Source organism: Semicossyphus pulcher, unplaced genomic scaffold, assembly GCF_022749685.1.
Source record: "Semicossyphus pulcher isolate SPU_LCO1_2020_fin unplaced genomic scaffold, fSemPul1.0.p SCAF_28, whole genome shotgun sequence".
NCBI lineage: Eukaryota > Metazoa > Chordata > Actinopteri > Labriformes > Labridae > Semicossyphus > Semicossyphus pulcher.
The window spans coordinates 3,602,847-3,618,942 of NW_027211702.1; the positions used below are offsets into that span (position 1 = coordinate 3,602,847).

General features: G+C 40.0%; 2 protein-coding genes across 3 annotated transcripts in view; one reads left to right on the plus strand and one right to left on the minus strand.

Annotated features, from left to right (window-relative positions):
* Positions 1–2,499, minus strand: part of stxbp1a (syntaxin binding protein 1a) — a 33,022-nt gene extending 30,523 nt beyond the window's left edge. For both annotated transcript variants that reach the window (XM_069677359.1, XM_069677357.1), the window contains exon 1: positions 2,375–2,499. In XM_069677359.1, coding sequence (XP_069533460.1) covers positions 2,375–2,411 — 37 coding nt within the window. In that variant the 5' untranslated portion in view covers positions 2,412–2,499. The remainder of the gene's footprint in view (positions 1–2,374) is intronic.
* Positions 2,500–3,683: 1,184 nt separating this feature from the next.
* Positions 3,684–16,096, plus strand: part of niban2a (niban apoptosis regulator 2a) — a 33,075-nt gene continuing 20,662 nt past the window's right edge. Inside the window, exons 1-5 of the mRNA XM_069677219.1 lie at positions 3,684–3,850; positions 10,036–10,166; positions 12,506–12,634; positions 12,730–12,835; positions 13,797–13,964. Of these exons, the coding sequence (XP_069533320.1) occupies positions 3,796–3,850; positions 10,036–10,166; positions 12,506–12,634; positions 12,730–12,835; positions 13,797–13,964 (589 nt within the window). The 5' untranslated portion in view covers positions 3,684–3,795. The remainder of the gene's footprint in view (positions 3,851–10,035; positions 10,167–12,505; positions 12,635–12,729; positions 12,836–13,796; positions 13,965–16,096) is intronic.

Below are 16,096 nucleotides of genomic sequence, written 5' to 3' on the forward strand. Positions count from 1 at the left end.
CCCCTCCTTCATCCTGGCTGCTACATCCACTACTGCAGAGAGGACCCATGATGGTGTCGCCCTCCCTTTTCTCCCCCCACCATCTCCACCAATCCCATCCCAGCTTCACCTCAGCCAAACAGAGCGCAGGTGTTGCCTGCTGCGTCTCTGCCTTCACCTACTGGGAAACATGCACGCGTGTTTACATTGTTCTGGAAGAGACGATTCACCCGACACTGAGAGCCTGCATGCGCCTGCCTTTAGTTTTACAAACTGGGTTATATAACAGCAAGTTAACAGGGCCTAAGTAATTAAATAATGTAGGACATGCCAGAATATGTTTGTGGAGCTTTATTGTGCAATGGTGCAGTCTCTTAGTCCATTCACCTTGAATAGAAAAAAATGCTTCCATTATCATAAGCACAACTACCACTAATGCACTAAGTCTGGGATCACAATAATGTTAACTATCATCTAAACTACAATTAGCATTAGTTTAAACAGCATTTCCTTATTATAAAATCACTAAAATATCTGCTCCACCTCCACAGCAGGGCTGGCTGATGACTCGGTATTATCAGTGGGTTTTAATTATCTTATCGCAATATGATTATATTATGTTAAAACTGTTCAAATCAATCTTGTCAACTGTATCCCACGCAAACAAATGAAAAACTATTAACATATATAATAACAGTGTGTCAGCATTTCTAAATTCTTATTATTGTGACCCATATAATTGATGGAGTACTAACTGCATACGTATTTATGTACTTAATATATTATTAATCAGCAGAATCCCCATATATACCATCAGTAACAACATTATTTCATTATATATTATATAACTTTCCATTTGTGTACTATGTTTCACATGAATTCACATTTTCAGGTTGGTAATTATCATTCCTGGCTCAACTCTTGCTCCATGTGGGAGGCCTGATTCTCAGCCAAAGCATAAACCTTTTCACCCTCTGTCATAACAAAGCAAAGATACTCTGTGTGACTGAGGAGGTGGATGTGAGTATGTAAGTGTGTGTGATAGGGTGGGGTGGGGTGGGGTGGGATGAGGCGGTAGGGGGCCAAACACAGCAGCACACATGACAAATATGATGATCCTTATAAGACTGAAGAAATTTGGAGAGTTAGCCATCTTACTGCCAGAGGGCGGGACGTTACCATAAAAGGGATGTGTGGATTTGTGTCGTGAAATGTGAAACCGAATCAATACGCTGGACAGTCAAAAAATCAGATGAAGCAAATCCTGCGACACACACACGGCACGTTACCAAAAACGATACAAACGTGCAGCTGAAGAAGTGTCTGCCTGTGTTCACACTCAGAGCTCTGTGAGTCTTTACGTGCAGGCCTGTCTGACATTATCACGACCACCAACACTTGCACCCAGCTGACCCTGCTGAGCAGAATCGAGCTGCGCCTCCATGTTCAGGCCTGCATCAGCACCACACAACACTGCGCGAGCATCAGCCCAAATAAATGAGTCTAAATGACAAAATCAGACACTGAACAGTGGAGTCTACATCCTCCCAAGGATGCAGGATTACACTGCTCGGTAAAGGGCACGATGATGATGAAGGACATTCACTGATCGTTACTGGACGGTAGCCTGTGTACACATAATGCGGAATTTCATGGGTAGAGGCCTTTTTTTGTGAACTTTCTCGTCTTGGCTACAATCCGCCATTGATGTGTAACGGCGCTGACAGCAGCTTGATTCAGCACTGAGGTGCTCTGGTGGAGAAAGGGTGTTTTACGCAACCGATTCCTGCTCCAGCAGAGGGGTGAGGCGCTGCTTAGAGCAGGGAATCCCACGGATGGAGTGTGTTAATCCCCAGCCACTGTATTACCTTTAGCCTTATATTAAATTATTGCCTATAATTAGCTAACCAAGATGTTAGAAGTGTTTAGAGGAGCTTATAGAACAGTATTAAGCCAAAACCACCTAAATGTTGCGGATGATTTCTGATATAAACGCTGATTAAGACTAAAAGGGCGTACGTTCGCCTCCAGGCTCTCTGCAGCCTTCTGGAGAGCGATGCCTAAATTTTCAGTGGGCTAATCAGCGCTTGTTAAAGCCATTTTAACGTCTACGCCGCTTGAAATACAATTGCGCATCCACACCGCAGCAGGCTACAGAGACAAACCAGCCTCTGCGGGTTATCTACAGCTCTCTCACCACTCGGATGCGCTTTACAACAGGATAAATGAAACACCAACGGCACCACCTTCATCATCATCATCCTCATCCAGATGCACTAGCCGACATCCGCATCCTGCAAAAACAGACGCACGCTTCCACACAATCACAGCCGCATTGACGCGCATCAGCGCAGCACCAAATGTTTAACAGGATAGTAATAATAAAAAATCTTACTTTCGCCGACCACCGCCTTTAATCCGATAGGTGCCATGATGCTGCTGAGTGTTGGACCGAGTGTTCCTCCTTTGCTTCCTCCCTCTCTCTCTCTCTCTCTCTCTCTCCCTCCTCTCTGTGCTCACCTCACATCGCAGCGGAGGAGCCTTCAGTAGGAAACGTCACGGCGTATCCTTCCGCACCATCCCCTCATTGGTGGTGTTGCCTACAATTCACATTTATTAGCTTAAATAGTATTGTACTTTTATTAAGGCTCTAGTCCTTATTTTATTCATGACATATATTTTCTAGAAACACGTCATTGAGTGTTTGTCGTCCAGTAATACAGATTAAAACCAATCTATAAGGCCTATATTATTGAAGCAATCAAACTGTTACTTCTTTTTTGGTGATCCTTTTTTTAAGGAGTGTGGAGTATCAGGATGAGATTAATGCTTCCTATGACAGCCGATTGCTATTATTTGGGTAGAAAGCTTCCAGAGCCCAATGTCATGACTACATGTCGATTTGCCCTAAAAAACCAACGCTATAAAATGTTAGGCTACTTTATTTTGATCCAAAAAACTAACTAACACTAACTTAACAATATCCTAAGTAAGAGTAGGGTATTCTGATGGCTTTCACATTGCATTTGGCATTAAGCATTATTAAAGATGTATTTAAAATGATATTTCATACCCTTTAATATCTACAATAACAATGTTGTGACTTATTTGTATCACTACTGTGGAAGACTTCAGTGAGATTTTCTGCAGTGAACACAGACTCAAAATTAAATAGTCAACAACTAAATTGTCCACAAGGGGGCAGCAGATTTCTTTCTGCGGGACTTGGCATCATGGAAAACGCTTTTTCTTCGTGCAAAACCCACTAATAATCGTCTGTTTCTTTTGGGTTTTAAGCGTAGCCTATTGAACATGCACATTCATAAAGCTTCTTTGAAATAAGCCGCTTTTTATAAGAATGATCTACAGTAAAGATATAAGATAAGATATATAAGATCATGGACATTAGTTTTAAACGGTTTAAATTAAAGCCAAATAAAGTTGGGCTGCAAATGAAGATAACAACCACACACACAGTAAATATTGAATATTATGCTTGTGTATTAAGCTCCTGGCTCTTGCCCCACCCTTGGCACAGCCGAACACGTCGGACCAGTGATGACTCCCAGAGGGTGTGTCCAGCCGCTGTGAACCAGCCGAGTGTTCACCTCCTAATGCTCCTCACCGGCGGGGTTGTAGCCTCGCCTCCTCCGGACTTTGGAGAAAGCGGGAGAGCAGAGACACAGTAGCGCCACAGCCGTGCGCCTCTCAGGGGGAAGTGAAGCATTTTCCCAGCGGCTCTGCTCGGATCTCTCTTTGATTTTAACCTGTAACCCGCCCGGATACGCGCAGAATCAGCGAGGCTCTCCTGTCAACATGGGGGACGTGGTTTCCTCTCACCTGGATGAGAGCAGGCGGGAGATGATTACAGGTAAGAAAAGTGTAGCTGCAGGACTGAGGAAGACAGTTTCCCACGGACTGAAATTCCTTTGAAGTTATTTTATTCATACCAAAATAACTTTAATCTTCGTAAAAGTCTGTAACAACTTGCGACTTGCAGCTTGGAGTTTGTTTATCCTCTAGTCGAGGTATCGTTACATAGCTATTACATAATAAATCACAACTATGTCTTGCTCATGTGTTAGTCTTTTATATAAACTCATGCAGGTTCAACACATCCAGGAAAAGTAAAATATCCCCACTCAGCCTTAGAAGTCATTAAATTGATTTAAATGTGCCGTAAACTCAAATGTCTTTGCAAAAAATACGTTATTGATAAAACAAATTAACTTTAAACTTAGCTGTCATACTGACATGCAGAGAAAAAGAGCACTGGAACATCCCTGCATAACTTATCAAAAAAACAAAATATAATTAATCGAACTAATACACTGAATAAAACTCTGGAACAGACCCTGAGCTTTATCGTTTCTTATCAGGAAATCCCTCCCAGCAACTTACAGTCACCTATCCCTTGTTTCATTCTAGGACAAAGCTTGTCATTCACATCAGCGCATTGTTGCTCTGCTCTACTTCAAGAGTTGCCCTGAATCTTGATCTCTGTTGCAGGCCTATTTCTCTGAGATAATAAGTAGGTTTCCCAAAGGGGAGCATGCTTGTGTAAGTTTGGGACTGACTGCTATTTAAGTCTCAGATTGCTCCGGCCTCCCACTGTGAGCTGTGCAGGTCTGTGTGATTATTTGTACAGGGTATGTGAGCAGAGGCTACAACATGTAACTTGATCTGTAAATGCTTCCTTGAAAGTATAAAACAGTCATTGCTAGAAGAAGTTTGGAAATGCATGGTCCAAGTTCCAGATCATTTCAGGAAAATGGAGAAAATTTGTTTTTATTCCTGAGTTGGCAAGAAGCTGCGCTTTCAGCGTCCTTTTAGCTGAAGTTGTGTGAGTATGTTGGCAGGCATACGGGGAAGCCACTTCTGGAAACCAAAGATTATGATGTTGAGGTCCAAGCACTCAGTTTGTTTGTTGTTGCTGTTTCTTGTGATTTAGAAAGAAATACTCTCAGACGCAGTTCAAAATAGAAGGATTTACATTGTTAAGGTGCCATCTTGACCTTTTGACTGTTGGTCAAACAAGCAATTTTAAAACTGAACACTGACTTGACTTAACCACTGATTATTTTATTATGATTATGGGACCATATATCAAGCTCTATACTGCAATGGAACAGGACTGTTCAATATGTAATGTCATCCTCACTATAGCTAGACCTTTGAACATGAAAGCCCACATGAACTTCTAAACACATGTACTCAAAGTTACCATCATTTCAAGTATTCTGTTAGATGATCTAAAATGGCGCAATACTAACTTTGGTTGAAAAGAAGATAGGCCTACACATGTAGACATGAGTCAGTTTAGGGGGGAGAGGTGAAGACAGAGGGAAGCTGCAGAAGAGAAGCAGGTAGAAACATGTCACAAGATCAATAGCTGAAACTGCTCTCGGCCTCTCACACACACCCTTCCTCTGTGTCCTCTCCCCCTTATTCTGTAGATCTTTTGCTTTCTTCTTTGCATGTATGCAAGTGTGTGTGTGTGTGTGTGTGTGTGTGTCTGAGGGAGAGAGAGATAGATAGAAAGAGAACAAGTGATGACTGCGCAGAATTTCTTGGGACTTGGGAGTCTTCTTTGAAGTGTGTACCTCCCAGTGAGGAGTTTTCTTCATCCTCCCTATACCAGTAAATTCTCACTAACTGATCTCCCTCGAGACATAGATGTAATATGCACAAAGTGAATCACCATGCATTTTACTTGTTAGTAATAATTAATGTTTCTTAACAAACTCACTAACACATTTCAAACTTGCTAAAATGCCTATCATACTCTGTCAAAGACCCAACTTTTTCAATAATATATAATCCCAGTGCAGTTTGCCACCCGTCCGGCTGCCAGTACAACCAACCCCACTGTGCCTCCCCCACGCAGACCTGAGGTTCTTTTTTATTGGACTTCTGTGTTGGATGTTTCATGGATTGGCCAAAAATATCATGCTCATGCTGAAGGTGTTTCGTAAGTGTACTTGGTAGAATCTTAGGCCAAAAAGTTACGATTGACTTTGTGGTCGTATCAGATCTGTGGCTTGGCAGAGCTGTCAACTGATTACCACTGTTTGATGGTAAGTTGGATCAGTTGGATGGGGAGACTGCCAGGCTGACCTGGTAAACCAAAAAGTGTTTAAGTTGAAATAGGAACGTTTTGCTGTTTGTGTGGTCTTTCATGCTAACCTCTGGAAGAAATCTGAAGGAGCTTGGGGACATGATATCCAGGTGGGCCATGTTCAAAACCTCCATTGCAGAGTTGTGGTTTAAAGGTCAGTGCTTGGCGTGGTATCACTGCTGAACTTGTAGGCATCAATGAACAAAATAGGTCGTCAAGAAGGAGCTGAAGGGTTTGGTTGGCCTCAAGGTCTTCTGAGGCAACAGACAGGTATTGGGAGATCAGATGGGTTGTCCCTTTGGTGGTTGCCAAAGCAAAAACCTAGGTGTTAGAGGAGTTTAGGGAGGCTATGGGGAAGGACTTTGGGTTCCTCCCAAGAAAGTTCTAGCAAACCGTTAGAGCTTGGCTCGGGTTTTGTTCAGCAAAAAGGAGAACTAGAATGCAGGAATGTGGAAATTATCAGGCAGTTGTAAATGCACTTTGATGAACTCCAGATCCCAACCAGCTTTTCCACAGTTGAGGAATCAGAGTCTAAAACCAGGGAGCCTCAGTTGGCAGGGGTGGCTGAGGTAGTTAAAAAGCTCCTCAGTGGTACGTTGCCAATTGTGGATGAGATATGCTCTGAGATGCTGAAGGCTCTTGACATGGGTTGGGTGGTCTTGGCTGACAGGCCTCTCTTTTGACCAACTGTCAAACCTCAGATCCAGTAGGAGCAATACATCCTGATCATGGACCAGCGGACCAGCTCTTTACTCTTGCAGGGTTACAAAACAGATCATGGGAGTTTGCTCATCCAGTCTTCGTTTTGATGTAGACTTGGAAAGGTATCACGTCAGTGTCCCCAGAACAATCTTGTGTGGGATACTTATCACTACGGGCCATTCAGAGAGAACAGTGTTAGTTTTTTTTGGCAGGAAGTCGTATACATTGACAGTAGGTGTTTGGTACAGCCATGTTTTTCTCGTTTGGTGAAATATCTCAACAGCTGTATTATGGGTTGCCATAAAATTTACCTAAGAATATCTTGCTTTATGTGACTTTTAAATAGATAACCGAAACATGTAAAGATGATCCAGGCTTTAATTATTGACTTTCTAACTGACGGATGTCTAATGTCCTCCCTGTTTTCTGTATGGTTATGGTATGGTAAGAAAGCACCAGGAAATAGCAAATAATTGATGGGGTGGATATATGGATATTACAGAACTCTTTGGCATGCCAAGTTAAAACAGAGGTCTGAGCGTGAGATTTATGATGTGGTATTTGTTCCCAAAATTACCATTTTCAAATGCCCAAAAGGCCATCCTTGCACAGTCTGCTGACTTTGGCACAGCAATAAGGTAGACGACAAGCTGAAAGTACTGACTCTTTGCACATTCTGAATGGAAGCCAAACTCAACTTGGGAAAATTCACACTGAATAGAGAAAGCTTCTCGTCTAGTTTCGTCATTCTTTTGTTAACAAAAGGGACAAAATCAGATAAAAACAGAGCTTCTCAGGTCCTGAGAGTTTTAAAAAAAATGTGGGCACAAAATAATACAAGATAACTTTTGCGGTAAAATCTTGCAATATGGATTCTATGCGTTCCAATAGGGATAGATAAAGATAATAACATAACATTTTAAGACCCACATACTCTCCAATAGAGCACAAAACTAATAAATGGGCTTCTATAAAGTTAGTTAAAATAATGGTTTATGGTAAACATCGATGGCTGTGCCTTTGGGAGCAATTTGGGGTTCAGTGTCTTGCACACTAACACTTCGACATGTAAACTGTGGCAGTCAGGGATCCAACCCTCAACCCTCTGATCGACAGATGATCAACTCTACTACTGAGCCAGAGCCACCCCATATCTCTTAAATATTCTTTGAGGTAGGAGGTGGGTGATGGATAGAAAAACTGTCTGAGATTTAGAGACCTATAACTTCAGTAACAAACTTCTGACAACAATATATTAAATAACAACCTTCAGGGACAATAAGATACCCCTTTACAGTAGAACTTGGCAGTCGTGTGCAGATACGACATACGAGTTTTGGTTCTGATAGTAAAGTAATACCTTTTTGATAACTTTGAGAGCTGATTAGATTTTTCATTTCTCAAGCAGACAAACAATAACAGTCTAAGAGTAAAATAGATTTAAATTCTAAACTCTCTGATTAAATAAACTGAATTACAAATTTGACTTGACATTCAGAGCCAACTGTTAGTATTTGACAATTTGTGCACTCTGTTCAGGCCCGATAAAAGTATTAAGGTTCAATAGTTAGCCTTCCTAACCCGGGGATTTAGAGAAAGCCTTTGTTTTAGCTGTCTCACAATCTTCTGCTTTATTTCCTGTGACCGGTCTAACCATCTCCTCCTGGTCAGACACGGTGTTTTTAATAAGTTTATGTGTCCCTGTCCTGTCTCCTCCACATTCTCTCCCTGCTTATTCTGTCCTGTCAGCTCTTTCCTTCCTGCACTCCCACTGCAGGCCGGCTCCCTCCTTCCTGTGTTGCTCCTTCCATAAACAGATCATGGTCAACACTGTCTGCTGCTGACCGAGCCAAACACAGCGATCGGCTCGCAAACTGACTCTTTTTTTCCAGCACTGGAACGTGGGAAAAGCTCATGTCCCCTCCAGCAGGTTAAGGGGCAATTTATTAGAATGCTGCTGTCTGCAGTGCTGGTAGAAAAAAAAGGCTGAGTCTATGTAGAAAGGACCAATGCAATACAGGAACACATTGATTCAGGTTTATTGACACAACACCCAACGATCATTTATAGGAGGGAATCGCAGGATAACCCACAATAACGAAAATATCACAATACAGCAATTTTTTGCGAAATAATTGATTTTGCAAGACAATCATGTAATAATACATCACAATATCTGATTAACTTCTTCTTTGGCCTTATCATTTCCTAAACGTGACCCTCATTCATGTCATAAGCGCCACCGCGAGTCATGAAGTAGTGAAGCAGTGAGTCAAACGAAGGGAAATCTGTTTAAAACACTGTATATTTGTAAATTAAAATACAGATATTTGGCACCAGCCTTTTGATACTTGTATTGCTCTAGTCAGGACGCTGATATTTAAAAAAAATATATATATATATAAAGAAAATGTGTTTCAATAAAAAGTAAATCGTCTCTGACATTTTTGTATTTGATTAAATCGTGGTGCAAAAAAAAAATTGAGTCTGAAAAAAAGTAGGTCTTAAATTTCATTTGAAGGTAGAGACTATTGTTTAAATTGCACTGGCAGTCAGTTGAGCAGCAGCTCCATTCAAACTTCATTTGACTGTATTTGTATTTTAACTATGCAAACGATTTCCATCCCAAAAGCTTTACCAATGACAGAACTGGACCAGACAGCCATGTTATATAGTAACTCTTCTGATACTGCAACACAGTAACTTGTGCTTTCTTTCTAAAAGGCCTGCTTTAAATGTTATCATACAGCACTTTCCATAAAGACTTGATAGCAGCAGTGAGTGTGGCTTTTCTGACATATAGGGACTTGTGTTTTCATCTCCACAGAAAAATTGCAGCATTTACCCCATTTACACTCAGCTTAAATTTTACATTTTATTTGCAATTCAAGTTTTGAAAAGTTTGCCAAATAAGTAGAATGAGGAAATCAGGAATGCTGCAAGACTTTGTTAGAAATTAATTCAAACGCCTGATGAAATATGCTTTCTACAAATTTGTGTTAGACCAAAGCCACTATTTAACTCTTTCATTCAAGCTTTTTTCATTAGCACTGCAGTGTTCAGTCTTCTGTGGTAGTTACCTCAATTATGTTTACCTTAAAGACTATAACTTGATGTATTTTATTAACTGCACTGTGACTTAAATACGAGTGCTATAGAAGTAATGAGAATAACACATACATTTGTGCCTGTATGGATGTTTCCTGATCTCTTTGTCTGTCTGTGTGCCCCTGCAGCTCGGACCAGAGATGTGATGAAGGACTTCAGTGACATGTACGAGCAGCAGTACGCAGTCGCTCTCTTCAACAGTGTGCGATTTGAGATAGAAGGAGGAGGAGGTGCGCAGTCACAGCTGCTTCACAGAAAGGCAAGTGCACTGTATAAATATAAAAGAGAGGTTGTGTAAAGTATGCAGCTTCAACCAATGACAGGACTTAATAACTTTGATATATTTTTAATTCTATATTAAACTGATTATTAAAGGAATATTCCAGTTTATTACAACTTAGATTTTACTTTTATAGGTTTTGCTATCATATATACAGATTGTGATAACATTGTACTCACCAAAGTAATTTTCTGGCATCTGGGGAAACCACAACACAGTCAGTCAGATAAACAGACGGTGTGTAAACAAGCCAACTGTTAATCAAGATTATCTTAACAAGTCTTGTAGCTCCTTCCAGAGATAGACACGAGCCACAAAATCATGATTTAAAAAACGTGGTTTAACTCCAGCCCTTGAGAACTGGTTTGAGAGAGAGAGAAAATAAATCAAGTATACAATAAATGAAATTAAACAATATGCTTGTCTTGTCTTTACAATCTAAGCCCCTATAGCTATACATTGTAGCATCTTAAGCCAGTAATAGTACATAATATAGCTAACAAACACATTACAATACAAGCGGGAGCACCATTTAAATAAATTGGTCACTCAGCTCACTTGTTAAGCAGAGACTTAATTACACACTTCGCAATCGTATAATGTATGCACTTGAAAAACAGCATAAAAAATACCTCAATAACGCAACTTTCACGTCTCAATTCAAGTATGGATTAGATCGTAATTTACATGCTAATTAACATGTGGCTAAATTAGTTCTGCGCTACATTCGGCGCTAATTAGTTCCGCCCCAATGGTAACAGATAGGAACCAAAAACAGAAAGGTGGGCAACTTAAAAAATAGACCGACTATAAGAGGCAGTTGCAACTCTATTCTAAAAGGTGGGTTCAGTACTGTTATTACACAGGAAAAAGGTGTGTGCACACTACAACAGAGACAGTCGGTCACAGTTGAGTCAGGAAGATGGTCTGTAAACTCTCATAGATATTTATAATCAGCTGAAAAAAACTGTTTTGCCTTCAAAATATGTTTGTCTAACCTGGGTCATCATCCAACTGCTTTTTTTCCCCTGACCCATCTGAGTATTTTAAGCAATGTCGCTATTTTCCTAGATCTAAGCACTCAGTTTGGTGAGTACAGTGTTATCATTACTGACTTTAGCAATGGCCAAAACATGAAAATAAGAATTACTCAAGTTGTAAAAACAAATAATTATCATTCAACTTCCATTTCCACCTTTAAGATGCATTTTGATGTTAAGGATGAAAGTTCTTACCCTAAAAAAGTAGTTATTTTGACCTAAATTGAGCGATTAAAATACATCGGAGTAATGATCAAAATTTGCACCTCAGCATTCTGTTTTAACTAACTTGAATCACTTGAGCTCCCTTGCTGCCATCTTTACAACATGCGTTGGTACTTGTGAATGTCACTAAATTGTTTGTGCATTCCATTAACTTGCATCAATGTAGGCTTTGTTAAACAAACAGAGCTTTATGTTACACAGGGTGCATGAATGGGCTCATTCTTGGGGTCCATGTACCAGTACATCACAAGCGAGACCTCTGCTTTATCACTTCAGTTTTTGCATTTCTTTCAACTGTTTTGGTTACTGAATGTACTGAAGGTCCCACTTTTGTCTACATTTTCATTCAGTGTAAGAGAGTAAGTGGGGCACATTTCACACATGAGCAGAGATTCTGTTTGAATTTAATGATGGCAGTTCATCTGCTCTCGTCACCATGTGGAGGAAAGCTGCTCATGTGTGCCAATGACAGAAATTAAGCATTATGCATTTATCAACACTTTGCGCACACATAAGTAACTGCAGGGCTTTGTTTCTTAATGTTTATTTAAAAGGTGTACAAATATTGGACTGAAATTATGCACTTATATGCACCAGTACAATATAAATATGTTTTTAAGAATATTAGCCTGTGATCCATCAACATAACAGAGTGAAGGATAATTCCACCAGCCAGTTTGTTGTCTGACACAAGCCCCTCTTTCTGTTTCAGCTCTGCTACTCCCTTTTGTGTCCTTTGTGCGTGTCTTCCTCTCTGAGAAGTCACAGTATTATTTGATCTAAGACAGGAAATCTGAAAACAAAGTGGGTGGTGTGTATCCTTGTGTAAACACTAAACAGAAATCTCCTCCCGCTGCATATTTGGAAACATTAAAGAAGCTTCAGATCTATACAGTTAATGAAGATCTGATGGAGACAATTTTGAACTGTTAGAATAATAAAACCCAAACTATTATGAGACATCTCATTATTACACAATGCTTGGTGTCACAAGATAAATTATACATAGAATATGGCAATTCAATATGCTTAAGTGTCTCTATGAATTTTCAGGACCCTCTGGCAGGCCGCTCCATCTTCTCAGGGAATCTCTTTCAGCATCTGGAGGAAAACCGGAAGTTCAGGAATCGCTTTGTATCCGTGCCAAACAGCTACACCATCAGCCTCTATGAGAGCAAAGCAGTGAGTGCACTTCTCTCTTGACTTAACAGTTTTCTAATTTGGTAATTTGGGCTCTTCTGTTAAATAGCTTTGCATGTATGCCGTCTCTCTTACAGGCACATGATCGGGGCCTTCACCCGAAAACAACCATTAACTGTGCTGGTTACAAAGCCCTGGCCTCAATGGAGGAATACATGGATCTGATTAATTCCAGCCTGCCAGGTAGGCAAAGGACAGCGGGAGAAAAATCTTTAAACCTTGGCCATATTTTTTTTTTACAAAAAAATGGGGTCTTGATGACTAAGATAGTTCAAAAAAGTTTGAAATTGTTACAGTAGATTGCATGAGCCGACAGCCGCCAAACTAGCTGTAAAGGCTGCAATATAACCTTTGGGGGGTTAAGCGCCCATCAAAGTACTTCCACTTCCACAAGTGCTAGTTTTGCCACGGACAGACTGAGATTTTTATTTGAAGTGTCTAATTATATCACGGAAAAGAAACCCTTCAGAGATAAACCTTTATATAATAGAATAAATGCTTATTTAACAAAAAGGCCTTTTTCTTTCTGTAATGTTGTCATAGACACTTAGGGGGTAGCTGTGGCTCAGTGGTCGGTCGTCCTTCAATCGAAAGGTTGGTGGTTCGATCCCCAGCTTCCTCAGTCCACATGTCGAAGTGTCCTTGGGCAAGACACCGAATACCAAATTGCTCCTGTTGGCTTAGTCATCGGTGTTTGAATGATTACTGTTTGACAGTCAGGTACTTTACGTAGCAGCCTCTGCCATCAGTGTGTGAAAGTGTGTGTGAAAAGTATATGTGCTATTTTAGTATAGCCCATTTACTATTTAGAATAACATTGGAGCCTGTCTGTGGCAAAAACAAACACATTACGTATACGTTCTTGTCTTGATCATACGCATTTGCCAGCAGCTGGCAGAAGAGTCTATTTGAAGCAACTTCAAAACTCTGTCCCTGTTTGTAATTTAGACCCCGAAATATGTAATAACAGTGCCCTCATTGAAAAAATACCAGAATAACCCTTTAATGTTAAGCCAAAAGTCACCTTATGTATAAGTCAAACTAGTGCTGATTAGACTTTACTATTTTAAACATTTTTTCTTTGGAGAGCGCTCTCTAAATCTTGTAATTTACCATTCCACTCCTGTCATGTGACCTGTTGTAGGTATCAAGGCCAAAGTGGGAAGTCATCCATTTATCAAGTGTGCGACCCAGTTCCCCCTCATCCTGTGGCATCCGTACGCTCGTCACTACTACTTCTGCGTGATGACAGAGAAGGAGCAGAAGAAGTGGCATGCCGTGCTGCAGGACTGTGTCCGACACAGTAACAACGGTAACATAACACACACACAAAGACACGACTTATAAATAGAAGCAAAAACCAAAAAGATCCCTGGCAGTGTTAAGTTAATGTTGTTCAGATTATTAATTAAAACTGTGTTGAACGTAAGAGATGCTAAGTCAATAACTGTAGCTGTCTACACCTCACAATACATGTACAGCATTTGAAGAGTAGCAGTATGTTTCTCTTTGTGCTCCACCCTGGACAATTAGTGCCTCTCTCTGCCTGCCTAGCTTTGTTGGAGGTTCAGCTGAGGGTGTGTTTGTGCGTGTGTGAGTGTATCACAGAGTGAAGCATTTGCATGCCATGTGAGTGAGCTGGTTGATCAGTGAATATGAGATGCTTCAGGATTGATGTGTTTTTGTTTTGTCTTTTTATTGGTCTTGGTTACGGTGTGACATTCTGTTGTCACTGGATCAGAGCTGCAGATGTTACACATTTCACAGCCCACAAAGACAATGTGCGTCACTCAAATAGTGGGCAGGGCAGGGACTTCATTTACTCACCTGAAGAGAGAAGACACATTTTACTTTGTAGTTTTAATTTCCGGTTAATATTTCATCATATTTAATATGAAGCTGAGTTTGCTGCTGAAACAATCCAAACTTTTCACTATAAAATCTTTCAGACGTTTCTTTGCAATTTATTGTTTAAGTATATAATGAAACAAAATTCTTCACTGCTATCAATTTTAAATCATTGTTATACAAACAACTTTGGGGTATTAAAGTGGTGATGGGTCATTTTACCATTCATAAGAAATTTACCAAACCAATGATAACAAGACTGATCATGTTAAAAATGATCCCTCTTTTATTGTGAAACATTTTTTTTTTCTCAAAGTCATGAAAGAACAACAATAAGACTCTAATCAGCGCTTTATAACATTAGCCCTTTCATCTATAAGTCATGTTCATTTACAAGTAACTTCAAAAGTAAATATGTTTTGGGTGAAACATTTTGCCGACCAAATTCGGCCACTCATAACTTAAAGTAATAATATTTTTCATTTAAATAAATGTCTGTTAAGTCACTATCTATCGCCAAATGAGGTAATGCAATGGTGATTGATCTATGGCCCACTGATGAAAGCCTTTGCATTTGCAGTTTTACAGACTGGGTGTAGGTGACAACTTTCACGGAAAAAATCCCAAGCGGCGCCCAGTTAGTGACGCGTTTTCCATCAGCTAGCAGTGGTTGGTCTGCCAGAGAGGGCAGGCGGAGATAAGCGGCTGCTTTTCCGGTCTGTGCAAGTGTTATAGTAACAGTTAAAACAGTTATCTACTATGGCTGAACAAACAAAGAAAAGATGGATGACTACAGATACAACTTCAAAAATAAGTGAAAGTCTAAAGAAGAACAAACAAATTCAACGCTCAGGTGAAGTCAAACTGTCTAAAAAGGAAAGCGACCGTCAGCGAGGAAAATTAGTTACAACCGTATCAAAGGGAGTCAGCCGTGGGCGTCACGCATGCGACACTGTTTGGAATATCTGGGACATGTCCTCCAGCAATTACTGTTGAGAAGAAAACGAAACTGAGATCTTCGAGATAACAACTTTAAAATAATTGTTTTTCATTAATGTGCATGGCAAGTCACAAAAATTATGATATTTAATGCTTCAGTGTAATGTCTACAATGTTACATTGTTCCAATTTCATTTAGCAGACGCTTTTGTCCAAAGCGACGTGTTAACTGAAGGTTTATTTTATTTGTTCTGTGCTTAATAATATTGCAATATCCACTCATAGTGGCTACAGCATCATTTAGATTCTTTATGTAATACAGAAAATTCCAGCAGTGCTATAACACAGATTTATTACCAACTTCTAACCATAATCTCGGTCTTCCTCTGACATTAACTAAAGTGGTTTTGTTGCCTGAACTTAACCACAGACAGAAGAGTGGACGTGGACTTAACTTTGTAGGCCGGTATGAAGTAGGCTACATAAATGTAGTGTTTCTTTCAGTCTAAATAACATTGTGTCTGAACATAATACATGCAGCAATTACTTTTTCACCAAGGCATTATTAGGAAAAAGCAGTTTAGTATACAAATATAATTTTTAGGAGACTAGGTTGAATAACACATCATCAGTGTAGTGATGTGATGGCACATCAAA